At 40.3% G+C, this 20,000-nt stretch overlaps 2 protein-coding genes and 1 long non-coding RNA gene across 3 annotated transcripts in view; 2 read left to right on the top strand and 1 right to left on the bottom strand.

Moving 5' to 3' along the window:
- Positions 1-10,240, top strand: part of LOC109961304 (uncharacterized) — a 20,545-nt gene extending 10,305 nt beyond the window's left edge. Inside the window, exon 3 of the long non-coding RNA XR_002275119.1 lies at positions 7,848-10,240. This is a non-coding gene — a long non-coding RNA (uncharacterized LOC109961304). The remainder of the gene's footprint in view (positions 1-7,847) is intronic.
- A 358-nt stretch (positions 10,241-10,598) lies between these two features.
- Positions 10,599-12,352, bottom strand: helt (helt bHLH transcription factor). Its single transcript, XM_020602199.1, has 4 exons — positions 12,270-12,352; positions 11,579-11,683; positions 11,325-11,421; positions 10,599-11,066 (listed from the first exon to the last, which is right to left on the bottom strand). Exons 1-4 carry the CDS (start codon positions 12,294-12,296, stop codon positions 10,600-10,602), a joined length of 696 nt encoding a protein of 231 aa, XP_020457855.1. The 5' UTR covers positions 12,297-12,352; the 3' UTR covers position 10,599.
- Positions 12,353-16,784: 4,432 nt separating this feature from the next.
- Positions 16,785-20,000, top strand: part of acsl1a (acyl-CoA synthetase long chain family member 1a) — a 16,045-nt gene continuing 12,829 nt past the window's right edge. The window contains exon 1 of the mRNA XM_020602052.1: positions 16,785-16,893. The gene's annotated coding sequence lies outside the window, so the exon portion shown is untranslated. The remainder of the gene's footprint in view (positions 16,894-20,000) is intronic.

Raw genomic sequence — 20,000 nt, 5'->3', positions numbered from 1 at the left:
TGTGTGTATCTCTGTGTGCTTGGGATTTGCGGTTGTGTCTGTGCCTATGTATCTGTATAAATGTTGGGGGACATGTGAATAAACGGGTGTATGGGGGGCTGGGAGTCAACCTCTGTGTACATGTGAGTGTATGTGCTGAGGATAAAGACCTAGCAAACCAGCCTGGCTTAGCTGACAGGTGACAAGGGTTGTTGTGAATGGGGATTTTGTAATACCAACAGTGGAGAGAAAGCCGGGGTACCAAGGGACTTCTGAAAAGAGAGAAAGAGGACTTTTCTTCTGGCAGAGAGGGAAGAGAGAAAAGGCCATGAAGGCTTCGAGGGACTTAGGGGAACCAACTAATCAAACTGCTCCACTGTCTGGCGCACTCATTTTTATTCAAAACTCAGAAATGCTAAATCATTCCAATCAGATTGATCCCTGTGTCAGTGCCTGTGTGGCATTTTCATTCTCCTCTGTCTGCTGTGTCCTCAGCATTGACGTATCAGTCAAGCCAGGACAGAGCTGTTACAAAGAGGACTGACCCAGAGGCAGCATAATGCATAAGGAGTGGCATTTTAAATCTTATTTGTAATTTTGCATAAATTAACAGGAGCACTGGGCTCATGGTCAGTGCTAGACTACTGCCACACTCTGTGATTAACTTCCCCATACTGACCATACAGTATGTTACCAATGAGTTACCATTGAAAATCCTTTGTATCACACCATGTTGTACAGCGACTGTATGAAACACATCGTCAGTTAAAAATCATATTTAAACAGTACCAATAAAATGTAAAGAGACATCACAAATTAATGAGCTGGTAAAACAAAACTCAGTACAACCTCAAATCAGAAAAAGTTGGGACAGTATTAAAGTCAACGGTGAAAACTGTGATTTGTAAATTTTCTGTGTCCTGTATCACATTGAGAACAACACAGCAGTACATTATTTGATGTGACACCTCATCATTTTTATTGTTTTTTCAAAATAAACACTCATTTCAGTTCAGTTCTGATCCCTGCAACACATTCCAGAAAAGTTGGGACCGTTGCATTTCAGGGCCACAAATGAGGTAAAACAATTAAATGGTTATTCCACTTGAAACGGGTGATGTCCAACGGCTGGCTGCAGACATGATTTGGTACAAAAGTGGCATCCTCGAAAGACCAAGCCCTTTAGGAGCAAAAATGGGCCGAGGACCGCCAGTTTGCCAACATATGTGTGAAAAATCACTTGTCCTCAGTCCCTAAACGTCTATTAAGTGTTGTGAAAAGGAACGGCAACATCACCCCGTGGTACACACTTTACTGTCCCAACTTTTTTTGGAATGTGAGTGTTTATTTTGAACTAATAATGTGCTGCTGTATTGTTTTCAAGTATTTATTAAATTTATTAAATCGCTTTACATTTGTTATTACGTATCACGCATGACATGATACTGGGCTCCCCTCAGTAATTGGATCAACACCAGAGTGGAATAGTGGCAGGAGTGAATACAGAAACTGGTAATCGTATTTAAAAGAGACACATTTTTAGGGTTAAACACTTTTGCTGTGACCCAGCCTGTCCAACGGAGAACATTTACCCATACAAACAGTGGCCTCATCACCACTCCCACCCCCTCCACCTCAGCACAGCCACCATAGTGGCTTGTATCACCCCTGCAATGAAAAAAGGGAGCACTGACTCAACTCTCATCCTCTCCTTCAGTGTCTGGGATTAAATCATGAAATCATTTAGTGTTTGTGTGGTCTTCCCTGACTATGAGGAGAAAGGACAGACCGGGTAGAGAGCGAGAGAGGAGCTCGAGTCAGTGTGTGGGAACCACATAGGGAGAAATCCCTGGCTGATCTGGGCAAAGACACTTTGTTTTTTGCTCCTCCACTCCCACCCCTTCCCTCCCTCTCTTTCTCGCCATCCATTTTTGGGTTTTCATTTTTATTCATAGGGTGATCAGGGTGGAGGGAAGGGTGTCAGGAAAGCAGGGGGCAGTTTGTGTGTGTGTGTGTGTGTAGCAGGAAGGGATTGTTAGTCGGCTGATGCCAGTGGATGTAGGTGCAGGCCTCAGACCAGACCTGCCAACAATAGCCACAGTGTTGTTTGGGTAGTTGCATCCAGGACTCTTGGACATTCTTCCCATGTCAGTATAATCACTACTGGGAGGTAGCTCCATTACGGATTACCATATCATTAATAGTATCCATGACTTTTGTTCAAAGGCTACTTGTGTAATGTTGCCTTGTGGATGATGGCTAATCCGCTGAGCTGCAGCTGTAGGAAAGACAAGGGGTAGATCCCACCGTCAGTCTCTCTCTCTCTGTCTCGCACATACACATATAGACACACACTACTCCGCACATGCAAACACATATAGAGGCATCTCTTCATCCAGGCCCACGGGGATCAGGCCACTGAAAGACAGATACAAACAACAGTCAAATACAAAGTTCTCCCCATAGAAAAAAGAAAACATCCTTATCCTCCTTAAAGCCAAGGACCAACCCTCCATCTCCCCCCCTCTCTGTCCGTTCTCCTCCCCTGTCTCTGAGTTGGCTCTCATCCCCCAGCCTCCTCTCAGATGGTGGGCCAGATTAGGAGGGGAACAATAACAGTTTTCAATGTAAAATGTGCATCTTGTTAGTCCTTTTTCTCTCTTCTCCTGTCTTATGATGGGGAGAGAAAAGGAGAAGTATAAGCAGCCATTCAGAAAGTTATCTGTGGGTGTCTTCTCCCCACAAGTCGTAGTTTGTTTGGTGGCTCTTGTTAATCCTTCTATTCCCGTCCTCTCCCTGTGTTGCTGGATTTTAGCAAAGAATACACAACTGAAAATAAGAGGGGAAACTTTTTTGTCCCACTTTTTTTGTTTTTTCACAGTCAGTGTCATTTCAGCTCGGCACTCTGCGCTCAGCTCAGCGTTATCTCTGTTTTATTACTGTGAAGTTGGTTTTTTATTTTGTATCCAACATATTCCTGAGCACTGCGTATTTAATGAGCATAAGTTGCTAGATGGAGACAAATAAAATGTATTATATTGTGGTAGATAAGAAGTTTCAAACAAAAGAAGCTTTTGCACGTTCAACATAATTTAAAGGTTAAGGTGTGTTCTTACTTTGGAATGAATTTACACTAAAATTCTGAAAAAAGAATTGATATATAAATGTATTCAATTTATAATAAATTCTCTCTTTATCATAGAAATGTCTTTAAAACTTTATTAACTTTTTTTTTACTTTATTAACATCTTTTGTAACAAAAAAATGCAGAAGATAACAGAAACCAAATGTGTTATTATCTCTTATACCTTTTAAACTTCTTCAGTTTAAATGGGAAATGCAACCATCAGATACAACAGCATTTCAAAGTCTGTGTTTATTCAGTGTCTTTACAAAAAAGTACAGAAGTCATTTTAGTCTTTTTGTTCAGAAAATGAGTTTGGTTGTCACTTTGAATTGATCCCCGTCGGCCTCGGGAAGCCTGGGAGCCACCCCGATGTTGGTGTGGAGAGCTGCCAACTGTGGGTGCAGCAGATACCTCTGAATGATGAACTCTCAAGCCCTTGTTAGTTTTTCTAATGGGTACTAATTTTAGGTAGAGGAAAACACTGTGTGTGTGTGTGTGTGTGTGTACACACTTGTGTTGGCATTGCACTGATAGCGAGAGCTGAGTGGAGGCAGAAGGAAAATTGTTTGACAAAATAATCTTAACTTATGATCAACATAATGATATTTTTGTGGGACTTTGAACTCAATCTCATGGTTGTACTCAGGAAATGAAGTTTAACCTTCTAAAAATTAATTTGCTAAGGCTGTGACATTGAAAGTCCTGGAAACTCTACTTCTAAAATTCTAGAATGTATCTTTATGCTCAAATATGAGAAACAGTTTGAATTAATTTATTTGCCAATTGTATAATCTTTTATTCACAAAACTTACAGCAAATATTTTAGATCCAAGGAAGTGACAATGGGCTTTAAGACAAGTCATCATAGAAAACATCCACATAAAACACTTACCGGCCTAATAAGGATTTGGTAAGATGTGTTTTCATTTTGCCTTACAGTAGTTGCAAGTAGTGTATATTGAAAATGTTAATGAAACCATCACAGTCTGCACAAATGTATTCAAAATTTATGGAAGCTCAGTCTGTTTCATTGAATGAGCGACATTTCTGATGTGAAACTAATTGTGGTTGTGGTTTCCATAGCCGGTGTTGTGTTGCTTCATGCTCTTGGAGTTGGACATGGGTGCCCTGCTGTGAAGGTCACAGAGAGGTCAGCGAGGGCATGACCGCTTCACCCACCACCATATGACCACTGACCACTGCTAACCTGACTGTTGTAAACACTAAAACTAAAAGAAACTTTCTTTAAATTTAGAGTATTGTTTGGACGTTTGGACTTATTGTCTCTCTGTGTCTCTCCTCTTGGTGTGTGAATGTCTTTCTTTGGTTCTGCTTCATCTCTCCTTAAGCTACCCCCACACCCCTCCCTCTTCCAAAAAAGCACTCCTTGAGTTAAAATCAAAGCATTCAGTCAACTTATCAACATCCACAGAAGCAAATTGATTTGTTGGATCTCATTCAGTTTGACCACATGCAGTCACCTGAGATTAAGTCATCGACACTCAGTAGCTGCCAAACGTATTTCTGCTTTATTTCTTACTCTGGATTGGTTTCTCAGGTCATGACCTCAGAGGGTGACCAAAGGAGCTCCGGGGTACCCCCTTGCTGGCCGTATGCTGGCCTCTGGACATAGCTAAATACAGAAGAGCTGCCATCATCTCATCAGACAATAGAGCGAACATACCATGCTTGCCCCTCATGAGTCTAGCCAAGCGCACAGGGAGCACATTAGGACCTCTGGGCTTTATTTACCCTTTCTTTCTGGCCTTGCAAAGAGTCGACTGGGGCGTCAAGTTTGTCAGGTGCCTCAGCTGTGACCGTCTGACCACATCGCACACACAGCCTTTAAGGTTGCCAAAGAGTTTCATGTTGCATTCTCCTGACTCACCTTGTCGGTTTTCATATCCTCCACTTGCCACTGAAGCGTTATGTTCAAGAGAGATGTCTAGCAGGAATAGACCAGCCCTGAACACAATTTCAAGTCTTTTTTAAAGAAACCTTGACATGTGAATGCAGTCTCACAAGCATGAGAGTGACTGAAGCTGAAAGGATAGCTCTCAGTCCTCACTGAATTCCAAGGTGGAAGCACCACTGTTTCTGCAGATCTTACACTCTATATGCACTTTAAAATGTGAATCAGCCCTAAAATCTTTAAGGGTTAGTTCACCAAAATGTAAAAAATGATAGTAAATGATAAAACAAAGCATATTTACCAAAGCATAACACTAACCCCTAGTGGTATCCACCCAGTCGGACAGTTTTTGGTTTTATTTGCTCATGTTGTGACCAGATACCTTCTACTTTTACTTTATTAGCACTCTAAGTAAAATTACTCTATTAAAGTACTGTTGACATACATTATAAATCATAACTTGTGGCATCATTATTACTGTTGTTTTCACATATAGAGTATGTTAATGGAGGTAAATTTAACTGTGTTTTGCACTAATGGGGGGTATATATGTTTAAATGTATTTCATGTTTTAACCATGTTTTAAAGTAACTAGTAACTTCACTTGTCAAGTTGAATATTTCTCTCTGAAATGTAGTGGAGTAGAAGTTTAAAGTAGTTTATAATAGAAATACTCAGGTAAAGTACCATAAATGAGTATGTAGTTGCTGTCCGCCACTGGGATATCCGCTTGCGTCCCAGTACAATGGAGCCGAATGAAAAATAGTATTCAAAAACAACATCTCTGACCAAAATCAATGTCCCTGTTAGTCAGGATAATTAATAGACATTAGCCGTTGTCGCAGGGAGTATTTCATTACACTGTTTTAAATTTAGAAGTTACTCCTTCATTTTGGAGCCATTTTTGTAAAGAGCCACTGGATTATTTTGGTTCTCATAGAACAAGACAGATAATTTATGAGTTAATATCGACTACATACACATACTTTGTGTTTATGGTGACTTAATGACCGTCAGACGCCACCCTGATGCAGGCAACAAAACTGAAAAGATTTGGCGACTAAACACTGGTCTACTGTTGTAGTGTGTTTTTGTCTTGTTGCAATTTAATTTCTCAAAAGTTAGAAATTGCTGAGAGCAAAGAATCAGAGTCATAAAATCCCAAGAATAGCTAAATATTGCAAGAAGTTTTTAAACTGTATTTTGACTCAATTATTCTAAATGTAAAGGAGTGCAAAATTTGGAAAATATCTTTATCAGTGGGTTCTTTCAAAAATGAATAATTTATTGATGTTGTCAGACGTAATGCTATTGCATAATCAGACTTAATGCTATTAGTCTTTACAAAAAGGCCTTGAAACATATATTATGCCACTCTATTGGAGACGTCTTGTGAAATTACTCACATGAGGTTATATTTGCCTCCTCTTTTACACATACTCCCTTTATAAACACACACAGGAACTGGACTGTATGACTGTCTTTGTCTAACTACCATGCAAAATTACCTGATTTACAATGTCACACTGTCTGTGCTCGTGACAAAAGTGTCCCTTGTTGAGAGATGGTAGAACCAAACCCACCCTCGTGAAACTCTCAGCACTGTTCTAAACTATACTTTCTTATTCTTTTGTCCCCCCCCCCCAAAAAAAAACAAAGAACTGCTCCTTCTCCTGCCAAATGATCCCTTAATTGTGCAAGTTAACAAACTTGCTCTTTTTATTCTCATGAATAACAAAAAGTTTGTTCTAGTTTTGTTTCTTTTTGTTTGTTCTTTTTCTGTTTCTTTTACTCAGAGCTGCTTTCTACTGTGTCGCTGCACACTTGTTGGGCTGTTCTCCTCCATATTTCTTAGGTTGTCTGTGGTGGTGACTATGCTGTACAAGAAAGAACTTTACAAAGCAACAGAAACAGACAACTAGAAAAGTGTGGGTGTGGCTGATATGATGGTCCACAGTGGTTTGTACAGGAATATGTTTTCATTTATATCTGAGGTGACTTTGACCCTTCCCTGCTCTCCCTCCTTTAAATCACTGCCTTTTTTTTTTATCAGGTTCTGTTCATTTTTGGCTCAAATATCTTTGCTTTAAATGGAGGTTGTGTTGAATAGGACATCTCCATGGATTTGCATAATCTGATGGCATTGCTGGTGAGAGCACAGAGGGTTGTGCCAAGTTCGAAAAGGTGAAGCCTTCATCCCTTGGCAGGTGGCAGAGGCGGCCATAGAAACTCCTCCTACAGTAAAATGTCCGGTTATAAATTTGGTTTTACCTTATTGTTTTAAGAGGAAACACAAAACATCTGTCTAGAAATGTACAAGTGTCTCTTCAGAAACATCTTCCTCATCATCAAATCAGATATTGCGACTATTTACACCCTGTGTCGGCTCTCATCAGAATCACTCCCAGACAGTCGCAAGGCATTGATATGTGCTGATGTTTTTGTTCTTCCAACAGACTCCATTCATGTCTGCCCCCTTCTTACAGTGCCCGTCATGCTTCAGACGTCGCTGGTGCCAAGGCAGTAGGAAGGCTGCCTCTCTCTGATGGGAAACTGTTGCTCATGTGCTGGGTTGGCTGCCAAGTTTTGGCATTATTGGTGAGGGGAGTGGGGAGGTAGGGGGAGGAGGAGAGAGGAGTGTATGTGTGGGGTGGGGGGGGGGTACAGAAAGGGGACCCTTTAAACCCTGTGAGATAGTGGTATCTGCTGTGGGAATGATCTTCATCTCCTCCCCCCTTAACATTCTCACTGTTTCTCTTGCTCTCTTCTTTCTCTCTGTCTCCCCCATCCTCCCCCCTTGCTCTCTGTCTCTGTCTTTTCATGCTGTAGATCAGACGACCATCCTGAGGTGAGCCGGCAGAGATCCGATGCCACTGGAGCACTTTGATTACCCACCAGACTGACTGGCTGTTGGATTTCTCACAGCTTGCGTACTTCTTTGGCTTTGCTCCCAAAGCACGACTGTGACACACACACACACACACACACACAGAGAGGCAACAGAAACACACTACTTCGTGCTAAAGGAAAGAAGATTTGCTTGTTGTACTCTCAGAAGCTTAGCTAACCGTCTAAGCCTGACTTCAGCACTCATACAGGTGCAAAGGACAAAGCAGGAGCTTTGAGACACTTACAGGGCAGAGCAGTACTTACTGGTCGCTCTTTAGGCTTTAGCAGTGGCTCCCAACGTTTTTGGTTTGTGACTCCTTACGAGAATAGATCAACCTTTTGGGAAATACACATCTTCACTTTCTTGCTTCATATTTAAGGGGCACGTATGAGAATGATATTCATCTTCTCACCAAACTCTCAGTAAGAAAGTCAATGAGGAAAATGCATTCCCCCAAAATGTTCAACTATTCCTCTAAAATGAAAAGCCATCTGCTCGTGAACCCTCGTCACTGGTCATGACCTCAATGTGGACGTGAGTAAGGAGCATTTTCCTTCTCAAACTGTCTCATTTGAAGGCTTTGGAGAGGTCAAAGTTTCTAATCTTTGACATAAAAAAATGGAAATTAGATTGAACAGAAAACTTGTCAATGTAGTGTCCATGGTCTAGTGATGAAGTTCCAATTATGGCTCTTTTTTTCCTCAAAAGAGTGGATTGTTAATGTGATATTAATGCGAACTGAAGCTTTACCGCTGCGGCTCAGTTTACATGACAATAAATGGTTCGGAGTCCTTTTTATCCCTGCTCAATTTATTATTATTCATGTGATGTGCTGCAGCTAAATCTTTCTCATCTGGCTGCACATGAGTCTTTTCTGTCCTGCTCAGAGTCAGGATTTAAACCAATATTGGGGCTGTAGGGATCCAAGTATTTCTTTCAAAGCCTTTTCTCTTTTACCGTATTGTCACTTTTCTGTCTGCGTGATCACTATCTTTCATTTCTTTCATTTGCTCTCTTGTTGCTTGTCTTTTTGGTCAGAGGCTGGTTAATGTGGGTTTACCCAACCACCCAAGCGATTAATGTGGGCTTATCCATGCATTTGTCATCTACCCATCCATCCAGAAATGATTTTTGCATCCACCCTCTCTGTCCTGCATGTAAGCATTCATACCTATATACACCTACAATACAGTGGGCTTTTTGTGTTTTGGTACTATGGCCTAAATTAGCACAGGAGAGAGATCTGTAAAGTGATTTCAGCATTGCCTCTGAAGAGAAACTGAGAAAAAAAGGTGTCTTCTTGGATCCCTCTCAGACAGAAACTTTGATTTCATGGTGTTGATTATTTTTCTTCGCAATCACTCAAGGATGAAGCAGAAGGACGCAGAGATTGTTCCCTTTTCAGATGCCCCGCAATGGGACTCCTTGGTAAAAAAACAAAAAAAAAAAACCAAAAGAAACAACAAGGAGTTTCCCCCCTTCTCTTTCTTTTCTTTTTTTTCACAATCCAACACTATACAACTTACTTAAAGAAAGACAGAAGGGGCTTGAAGCAGCCATGAGCTTAAAAACTGTTCTCTTTTGAGTCCTAATTCTGTAGGATGCAAAGAGTCTTTAACTGGTACCAATATGGCTGTCTGTCACTAAGTAAGAAAAACATTTGAAAGCTTTAGAAGCAGGTTAATTTGTTTTCACAGGGTTGTAATGATTCCTGGCAATGTAGTGCTGTTCTGATCCACGTTTGACTTAAGAAAAGTTTAAATTTTTTATGTAAATGAAAACCTAATTTTAACCAGGGTGATTCTCTTCTTCCTGCACAACAACCCTTTTTAATCCTGATCTATTTAATCCAGTTGCCTAAATGTATGGAAAGAGTAAAACATGGATGATGTTCTATCCTGTTGTGATACTTTCTTCTATAACTCCTTGAGATCTTGGAAATTCAACTCTTTAAACAAAACATCTTTGCTTTCCTTCATTATAAAACTGTGTACATTGAAAAACACCTTTGTCTCAACATTTTACTGATGTTTTACTCTTTACAAGGTGCAGAGATCTTCTTGAATTCAGTATTAATTCACCATGTAGTGCTGTGTGAATCAATGGATTTGCTAAGTGCAAGTTTATTTAAGTCAAAGGCAAGTGGCCCAGTGGAATCAGGCCCATGTCTGCCCCCACCTGTGACACCTGCTAACCCCATAGATGAACTGTTAAAAAGCCTTTCTGCACACCAGACAGAAGTTATACAGTATAGTGTTTTCACTAAAGCTGATAGTACTGTATGCACCAAAGAGTAAGCCTTTTGGAGCTTTATTTTACAAAGTTTGAGCTCTGTTTCCTTTGCCCAAGTGATCCACTTTACTATTAAAACTCACCCAGTGTTATTTACAAAGAAACATTTGTTTCACTTTTCTTGTTGGTAGCTCGTTGTTGTACACTTCTGCTCAACAATCATGTAGGACAACATCACCAATAACTGACTATTTACTTGACAGTGTTTTCTCTCTTGTCTCGTTTTTAAACACGTTATTGCCAGTGGGCACTGAGATTGTCATTTAACCTAAAATTTGGGTGACTGATGACAAACAGGCTGAATGTTACTCCGAAATATTTATTCACAACATGTACATGATCTATTTCATCATTTACAAATACATAAATACAAGCAACATTAAAACATAGCAGGAATATTTACATGGCGTGTTGCGCACTGTGCAAACTAAATGTATTTGTGTGCGTGTGACCAATGAAGTTGAAATAGTGGTGATCGAGACCCTGCACCGGTGACAAGTATCCACCGTGCTGTTGTGTGTGCGCAGAGAGTGGGTACGAGATGCCCGGGCTGCGGGCCGAGCTGTGCCAAGATAAATGTCCCGGTGGACTCTGCTGGTACACGGAGTCCGAGGGACTGTGGCTTTGGTGCTCCGGAGAGGAGTGCAGCTGGCTGAAGTAGTCGGGCGGTTCTGGCATCGAGCCGACGGAGCCGAACACAGGCTCGGTGACCACACGGGACTTGGACTGTAAGAAGGCGAGGATCCGTGCGTACTTGATGCCTTTGGTTTCAGCTCTGTCCTCAGTGGTCAAGTAATGCACAAGGTTTTTCATACACTCGTGGTATCCATAGTGGAAGTAGTTTGCAAACTCAGCAAGAAGTTCACCTAGAATGAATCAAAGTAAACAGCGATTACAGCCCTGTGGGTGTTTGAACAAGTCTGACGCAGAGTGTTTGTCGTGGTCTTATTCCGGTACGTAAAGCTGAAGTTGCATCAAAATGTCAAAATAAATGATGAAGTAATAATATAACATAACAAATATGTTAAGAACTTATCTGCCGTCAGCCTATAAACACTGTATTTGTTTTTGCTGACAGAGCACTGGCGATGGGATGCGCAAAGCTGTGCAAAACGTTTAATGACCTTTTTCTCTCCCACGGGGGAAATCCGCTGAGTGGAGCGCTCGAAGATACTGAACCGTCATTTCCAAGATTTCAGCTTTCTCCAGTTTGCCAGAGTTCTAGAAAGACATAAAGACCTTAACATTATAAAATGCTTAACTGCAGATATTAATAAACATGACTAGAATCGCTGCTTTAAAACGCTGATAAACAGGTTTTGGCAAAATGAATAATTTTTATAAAGTATAGTAAATCACATTACAAATGTTACAATACCTGTTTTGCCAGTGCCATTGGCACCGTCTTTCCTAGTTCGTTTAGACATCGATTAATGCGGTCCCGTCTCCGTTTCTCAATGACTTTGTGAGAGATGGGAGTTCTCTGTAAAAACAGTGAGAGACAACATGAGCGCACGGAATCGCTGCAGTATATTTTCTTACAGATACTTTATCAGCCAAAATATCCGAAAGAAAACTGAAATGACATATTAGTTAGGAACTACTGTGGAAATGTGTTTAGGAGGTTTGTAGCCTACGGTCATTTTTGGAGAGATTTGCGCGCCGCGCGCCCTGTTGGGCTAGAGCGCGCAGCAGACATCTGCGGTCCGGATAGTTGGTATAAACGTGGAGCCCCACTGAACACGGTTAACATGTCGTTTGGCGAGTTTAAAACGTTGCAGGAGTTTTCGACGTAATTATTTACATTATGGTCGCCAAATGTAACATAACTGTCAGATGGGCTCTTTACATCTTCAGCGCGCAGTAGTTGTCCTGTAACGCGTGCCCACACGTGGATGCACTGTAGGTTTCTATTCCTTAGCGTGAACATTACTCCAAATAGTAGTTAAACAACGTTCGATGCAAATACTAAAGTGCAAAACTCCAAAAGATAACTCAAGGATGATAAAAGTATTATGTTGCCAAAATATTTCAGCCAACAAAATGCAGAGCGCACATGGAGCGCATACCTTCCTGTCTTTCATTTTAGATGCCATCGACGATTTTCTGAAAAACCTCTTTAAAATAAGTTCAGCGGAAAGATGGAGAGATGGGTTACTTTGGCAGGAGATGAAGCAGACTGGGGTTGGAGGGGAAAGCTGGCCCTTATAAAGGGATCATCTAAGAGACTCTGTCATTCATGGCGTAAATTATTCCATGGTCCAAGCATTGCTTAAATGTGTGCATTTAGGATCATTTGAAGAAATAGTAAGACTCTAAACCCATGGGCTAGCAGGGGGGCAAACCTGCTTTGTTAATCCACGTGGCTGCTTAAAAGACACGTGATTACTTTCGGAATATTATTTGCATAGTAACAACCCAGGCGGGAAATAAGAACTGAGCGTTGGACTCGCCTGATCCTGCGGGTCGCACTGTGCGCACTGAAAACAAAGCAGGCGAAAGAAGAAATCCTCCTTCCTCCAACTTGCGTTTCTCACACGATCGCCTGTTTACAAATCCCAGCAAGCGATCTTAACACTCATCCAAGCTCGGTCCGAGTTTTAAGGCCTGTCCACTATCATTAAAGTAATTAAGTAAGCCTTTAATAGGCTGTTCCGCCAAGTTCATGGGACATCTTTTGGAAACGGAATCCCCCCCATTTGTTCCCGGCGTTTCTCACACGACTTGGTGACACGTCCATTTTTTATGAGAGATGGCAAGCTTTTTGTTTACATTCTTTATTTTGTTGAACTCCTCGGCAGGTGTGTGATTAGCCCTGGCACACGAGCGTCGTCTGCGTCGAGGCCAGCGTCTCCAGCAGCCTCTGGCACACGAGGGTTACCCACCACTGGAGACTCTTTGGAGAGGCTCAATTTGTATCCCATTATCCTATAAGAAAATGTCTATTCAGTCGAATGAATAGTTTCATTGGCCCAAATTTTAATGCTGTGAAAGAAAGGGAGAAATAAAGAAGAATGCAGCTGGTGTGAACGCGCATTATTCCCCGTCACCTGCAAGATGGGTAGCCTGGAGACCCCTATTCATTTGCCTAATTTCGGTCAACTTAACAAACTTTGGGAGAAATTATGCTGCCATTGTTATGAAGGATGAAGCTTTCTGATCGAATTAACAGCATGTTTTGATCCGGTAAATGTCATTAGAAAGAAAGAAACAATCGCGTTTAAAGCGGCCTGGGTAATGCGCCAAGTGGAGACGCCAAAGCGCAAACTGCACAAAGGGTGCTAGTAAATGCCACAGGGGACTTTTGTACCCTCACATTGCTGAAGTTTTACTCCCCAAACAAAAGGCATTATTTTATACTTGAATACATTTCGTACAACAATTGGCTGTTTTCTTCAAACATAGTTTCACAGCAAGGTTAACAACAGGTTTATTGTGTGCGCCCCTTCTCACATATTCAAACTACCCTCATGCGCCAAAACAGTTTGCTCCAATTCTTCTTTTTTTTTTTACTGAGAACGTTTTAATCTCGAAACGTTCGCCGTGCTTGGATATATCTGATCCTGTGAGCGCTGTCGAAGAATAAAAAGCGGCGGAGATTCAGAAAGAAAAGCTCACAAGACATCTGAAGCGTTTTGGAGAGTTTTTGAGCACCATGGAAGAAAGGCGCGAGCGACCGGTCCGGGGGCAGAAAATCCAATTACTTGACTGTGCAGTTTTTAACACTTTGTGTGCGTTTGTCCTTTGAAATATGGAGGGACTTGTGTGCTGTTGCTTTTTTAAATAACCGAGTTAAAAACTGGAAGTTTTTAGTGCCTATGTAACAAGTGTTGCGCCAGAACGAAACAAAGTGACGCGTCAGGATTAGTCCTCGTAACATCTTGTGCTCTTTTTGATGCGAAATGTGTATTTCTGAATAAACATTGAATATGTTTCCATTCATAAGCTCTTCTTAGCACAGGTTTGTCAAATAACGCCGTTTCCATCTTTTTGTTTTACCACATTTTTCATTTTATACATTTTGCAAACCTTTATAACTTGGTGCCATTTGATTTAACAACTTTCTTGTGTAGGGGTAGTTGCTTAAAGACTTAGATTAAATCCTCAGATTTGTTAGAATTATCCAGAGTGTGTATAGAGTAAAGAGGAACAAACATTCTGAAATGATTTTGAAAGTATGACAACATTTCCAACTATTATGCTCCTGTAGACATTAATGTGCAGTAGGTACAAGGGTCACTGCTGGACACTAAACCTGATACGAAAGGTTTCTGTCTGACATAGCTAATTATTTGGGATGAAATTCAGAACTCACATAATAAAATGTACTGTATATTTGCTACAATATGGTGATTGGAACATAAAAACCAGCATTAAGGCTACAGTGCTGATTTAGGAGTCCATATAAATAGTGTATGCTTATTTTTCTTGCACATAGATCTGCTGCTGTTCATAATCAGCATATAAATCCCTTCTGTCTTTATTCCATTACAAATCCATACATTTTCAGCTGGTTCCATTGTTGTGTATGATGTCATATAGGTTCATATTCTTCACAATAAAATACAGCAGCACTAAAGGCTTTGTTAAAATCATTGTTTGATTTATTTTTCATGCAACCATAAAATAAAGACATTTACATTATTCTGAAAATGATTTAGATGTGTTAACAGTAACAATAGATTGAAATCAATCACGTGGCACACAACAATGAACAGTCAGGTTGCAATTTAAAAGTGTGTTATTTATTCAATATTTGCAATACCAGTACAAATATGTTAGTAAGGACTAGATTAATGTGCATGTTTTATTGTTCTAAAACAGTCTTACTGTCAGCCTATGAGTTTCCTTTCATCTCCAGTGGTTATCAGTAGGCCCATAGCATCTGTACAACAGTTCTTTACATTAGAACGTCCACCCATGAAGCCTAATTTGTAACAGCAGCTCTGCATGGACTCAGTGTTGTCAGGCGGGGTGCTCTGACCCGTGGTGACCTCTACGGTCTCCAACACAATCCTTTGGCTTGGTGCGCCACCCTCAGCCTGAACTGCAGCAGTTCACACTCTCTGCAATGGAAATGATTTCAGACTACATAGTTCGGCGTCTACAGGCTCTTTTGAAAAACAAACTGCAGCTATTTTAAGCCAATGTTTTAGCGAATAAAGCTCATACATGTGTTTTAGATTCACACCATGAAATTTGAAGTTATATTAGGCCACAGTTTCACAGTGACTGTCTAGAAGGTAAGCGATGACTCCTTTAGCAAGAACGAACTTATTAAAGACTAAAGACACTGGAATAATGATTCACCATATCAAACACCAACAGAAGCTCTTTAAAAAATTTTTTATTTAAACAGGTGGAAACAATGTCAATTCTTGAGGTTTGTGCTCAACCTCAAGGACGAACATCATCTGCGCCCTCTTGTGGTCTATTTTGGAAACTGCAGTAGGCAAATAATATTGATGCAGATTTTACAGAGCATGATTCTTCCAGAGAGCTGAAGTTATATTACTATACCATAAACTGACGGTCATATGGTCACAGTATCAGGAACACTTAAACATGTTAAACCTAGTCATGACTTGTAGTTTATGTCAGCCTAGATGAAAATGAGTGTAAGGAGCAAGTTTATCTGCCTCCACTTCACTGCAGAATGTGGCACGCCTCTCACTAACGTGTGAGTGTGTGTGAGTGTGTGAACCACAGTGAAAGGAGAAGTACTCCGATGCTTGAGTAAACATACCACTTCAACAATTCAAAAAGAAGAAAGTGAAACTCAATTACAAGGCAGATGTAAAATGTAAATTTAATACAGTATTATCGGCAACATTTATTAATAGAAACATTGCCCCTGTTTAACGATTTATTGTTTTATTATTACTTTATTTTATTATTAATTTGAATACGGTAATTATAAGCATTTTGCCACTGTTTACCACAAAGAGCAGAATGCTGTGAGCCTTTGATGGAGCCCAAGCTCCAACATTCCATAATATCCAAATTAGTAAGTAAACCCCAAGATTAATAGACCTACTTCTGATCTGTTGTATCTGTACTTGTACTTACATAAAATGTTTGAATACATTTTTCACTACTGATTAAAAAAAATCTTATTTTCTTAAAACAAGTGAAAAAAATTGTTAGTGAAGTTTTAATTCAGATGAATCTGTATAAAAAACTGACTAAATCAGAAAACATATAGCTGCAATACAGAGTAATACAAAATGAAATCCGAAATCGGTATTTTCTGGATTATTTTATAAAAGTAAATGACATTTACTTAATAATCTAAATGAAGAGGAGGCGAAAGTATACGCTTTCCTCTTGGTAACGAATGTTGTAGGCTATAAAGTAGCATAAATGGAAATACTCAAGTAAAGTACAACACTTCAAAATTGCACTTAATTACAGTAGACTTGAGTAAATGTTCTCAGTTACTTTCCGCCACTGAATGTGTGCGTTTATCTGTAAAATGTGTAATCAACAGGTGGTTGTAGCCTGTGTGGTTTGGGCAATATGCACACTTCTTTGCCATGACATGTTGACCAATGACAGCACGCCTCTCAAACTTTAGGTAAAGCACCGCCGTCTCTGATTGGCTGAGGGCTGCACGAAATACAAACCGTGGACGTTGTTGTTACTGCTTCGACAATCAAGTTGAAGTTTCCGAATCTTCTGCTACACACACAGGTCAGTGGAAGCACTCGCCATTAAAAACAAAACCAAATATCCATTTGTTTGTCAGTATTGACAGGTGTTTGTTTAGTTGTTTAGCCCTGAGACACAAGCTGCGTTTCGCATTTTTTTTTGGGGGGGGTTAAAATATAGAATGAACTAAAGCCACGTGCTGTTTTCTTTTCCCAAATCAAATCTTCATTTCCGATTATCCTAAAATGTTCACGTCGATAGTATGTTTAATCTGTGGGATGCCTTTAATCAGAATTCAGTGCTCGCCCTTTATCTGTCGGCGTGTGCGTGTAGCGTTACAGGACGAAGCTGCGTTAAGAACAGAGATGGACACGTTGCATCGCGGCTGATTGTCCGTGTGTAAAACGATAGGCCTGCTTTGTTTGGCAGATCTAGTTAAATCTCCACAGTACTTTACTTTGGCTTTGTGAAAAACTCTTCTCCTCAAGCTTTGAGTTGTGTGAATGTGAAGTCTGCATTTCTTTAAGCAACTGTTAGTTTATGAAAGCATAGAACTTTATAACTAATCTTTTAAGTTGGACTAATCTGAAAAATATCTTCATTATGTTGGTATTATTTTACTGGCAAAACTTTCTGCAAGAAGCAAAAAGCTGTATCTCTCAACCTGCTGGAATTTCTTTAAAAAGAAAAGAAATCTCCTTGTGACTCCTCATCAGTGGAAAGGTTGTCCTTATCGCATCGGCTTGGTTGAAGGGTTTTCAGAGCCTGGAGGTGAAAGTATCCTATGGATTTGAGTTTTTTAGGGTGTCATCAGTAGAGAAGTCAGAGGAAACGAAATGAGGAAGGACATACAACAAATATCTTTGGCATATCTGCACCAAAAGTTCTTGTTATTGTTTGGCATCTTGACTTTTTAACTTATCTGCAGTATTTCTCAAGCAGTATACCAGCTCAAATCTTTACTTAAGATATTCTCTGCACCAATAATATATTGTTGACAAAAATTAATTAGTTGCACAACTCGAGTACATTCCACTAATTCAGGTTTTTAGATGAATGGAAACAAATAGCTGCTTGAACAGTAGGACTAGTGCATTAAAATGTTTGATTGACAGATGTGAACTTTGCATATACACTATACATATTGTAGTCAACTTGCAAACGTGGTACGTTATAGAAGCAGCAGCCATTGGGGCAAAGGCCGGACTGCTTCTGTTTCCTGTCGGAGACAGCTGAAGCTTTCAGGGTGGAAGTGACAGACAGATGGTGGTCAGACACTTCCTGTGTCATGAAGTCAAGTGTAGGAGCCCCGACCTGCTCTGTAGTTTCAAAATGAGATTATAACTGAACATTTGAGGTAGTTGGCATGTACTGTATGTGTTGGTGGTGGCTAACGCTACATGGTTTTGGGAAGTTTAGATGTGTGCTTGGCACTGAAGGCATGTTTGGCAGTGGAGTGTAGTTGTGGTTTGTCATTTCCCTCAAATTTAAATGGCATTTAAAAAATAATAAATAATAAAGTGACCATGTAGAGTCATTTGTATGTGTTTGCCCTTTAGCATAGGAGTATCTTTCAGAAGTGGAAAGTGAGTGTGGTTTTTGATTCTGTTTGTTGACCACCGCCCTGTCGTCTTTGCTTTTGTCATTTGATAATATCACTATCAACCTCTGTCTGTTTTGGGTGTGATAGCTTGCAAACGACGTGGCTAGTTGATGTTTACACAACAGCCAGGAGCGCCTTTTAAAAAGGCAGGAATTTTAGCTCCAGGCAAGATTCAGAAAAACCACCTTCATTAACTTGACATTAATAACAGTTTAAATTGACTTTATAAAAGAATCCTGTGAGAATAGTAAGCTAGCAAACCAACCTCAAATTATCATTCATTGCCATGCTGGTTCTCCCACATGATTTTCTGAGGTAACTTCTTGGAAAATATCAGTTTTAAAAAAATCCAGATATTCTTGGAAAATATAATTCTGTCAAGAAGTCGTTCACCCTGAAGGAAAACTAGGCTCAGTCTGTTCAGGCACTGGTGGCGCCCTGGGCTAACACCAGTGACGAAGATGACGTCTTTGAATTTAGTATTGCTGCTGAAAACTGGATTTGTCTTCTGGATTTTAGGCTGAAACAGTTTGGCAGTTAATCAGATCGAAGCTATTGATTCAGTCATTTTTCAGGTGAAATACTAAACGTTCTCCAACCGTAATGTGAGGCTTTTTTTTTTTGCAGACAAAATAACCAATAATTAGTGTTTCAATTTAGGCTTTAACGTACTCTGGTGCTTTAATAGGTTCAAAGTTTACATACCGGGCTCACACATTGGAAGTGTTTGGTGTACAAACAGCGCACAGAGGAGCCCACAGAAACGCCTTGGCGAAGTGGAAGCTCCACCCAAATCTCCAACAAATTGTAGACAATGAGGGAATTACTGGCTACATGTGTAGGTAGAGTGTATCCAACCTGTGGTAAAACACAGCAAGTACAAACTACACACCCTTAAAAAAAGGACTGTGCATCCAGTAGGACTGATGTAACAGACACGCTCCTGTTTCTGTTACCTGTGCACCAGTTTATATTTGGAGAAGTACAAAGATAGAGCCAGGCCACCTGTTTCCTCTTGCGTCCAGTGTTTGTGATGGTAAGATCCAGCTACATAATTACTTTTAAGGCAGCAACTAACAACCATTTCCTTTATTGAATCATCTGCAGATTGATTTTAGATTCATCACTTGTCTATCAAAACACTAAGTCATTGCTTCACAACTTCCCAGAGTCATACATTGTCAGGTACTAAAGTCCAAATACACAAACACAGAGCTATGACAAAGTATGTGAGGGGCTGGAATAAGAATATTTGGTCTTGCTTAACTGTTGTGTTGATTAAGAAGTGACAATCAATGATCAAAGTTTTCTTTGACCTGCAGTGTAGAGGTCATGTGCTGTGGTGTTAGCTGTTGACAGATGCATGACCTTTCTTCTACTTCACATATCCCATCCTCCACCCTCCTTCTCCACTGTGTGACCATGTGACTTGGAGTGTACAGTTTCGTTGGGGGGGGGGCGGGGGGGGGGGGGGGGGGAAGCCCCCCCCCTGTCAATCTTGAAAAGAAAAAAAAAAGTTAACCATAAAATATAATAAATGTTAATA

The sequence above is a fragment of the Monopterus albus genome, unplaced genomic scaffold (assembly GCF_001952655.1).
Source record: "Monopterus albus unplaced genomic scaffold, M_albus_1.0 scaffold54.1, whole genome shotgun sequence".
Lineage (NCBI taxonomy): Eukaryota > Metazoa > Chordata > Actinopteri > Synbranchiformes > Synbranchidae > Monopterus > Monopterus albus.
This window is presented reverse-complemented; position numbering and strand designations above follow the sequence as displayed.

Coding starts and splice junctions, on each gene's coding strand:
- helt (XM_020602199.1), bottom strand. CDS start 12,296: ATGGCATCTAAAATGAAAGACAGGAAG. Junction 11,684..12,269: donor CTAAAATGAAAGACAGGAAG/GTATGCGCTCCA, acceptor CTGTTTTTACAG/AGAACTCCCATCTCTCACAA. Junction 11,422..11,578: donor CAATGGCACTGGCAAAACAG/GTATTGTAACAT, acceptor ATGTCTTTCTAG/AACTCTGGCAAACTGGAGAA.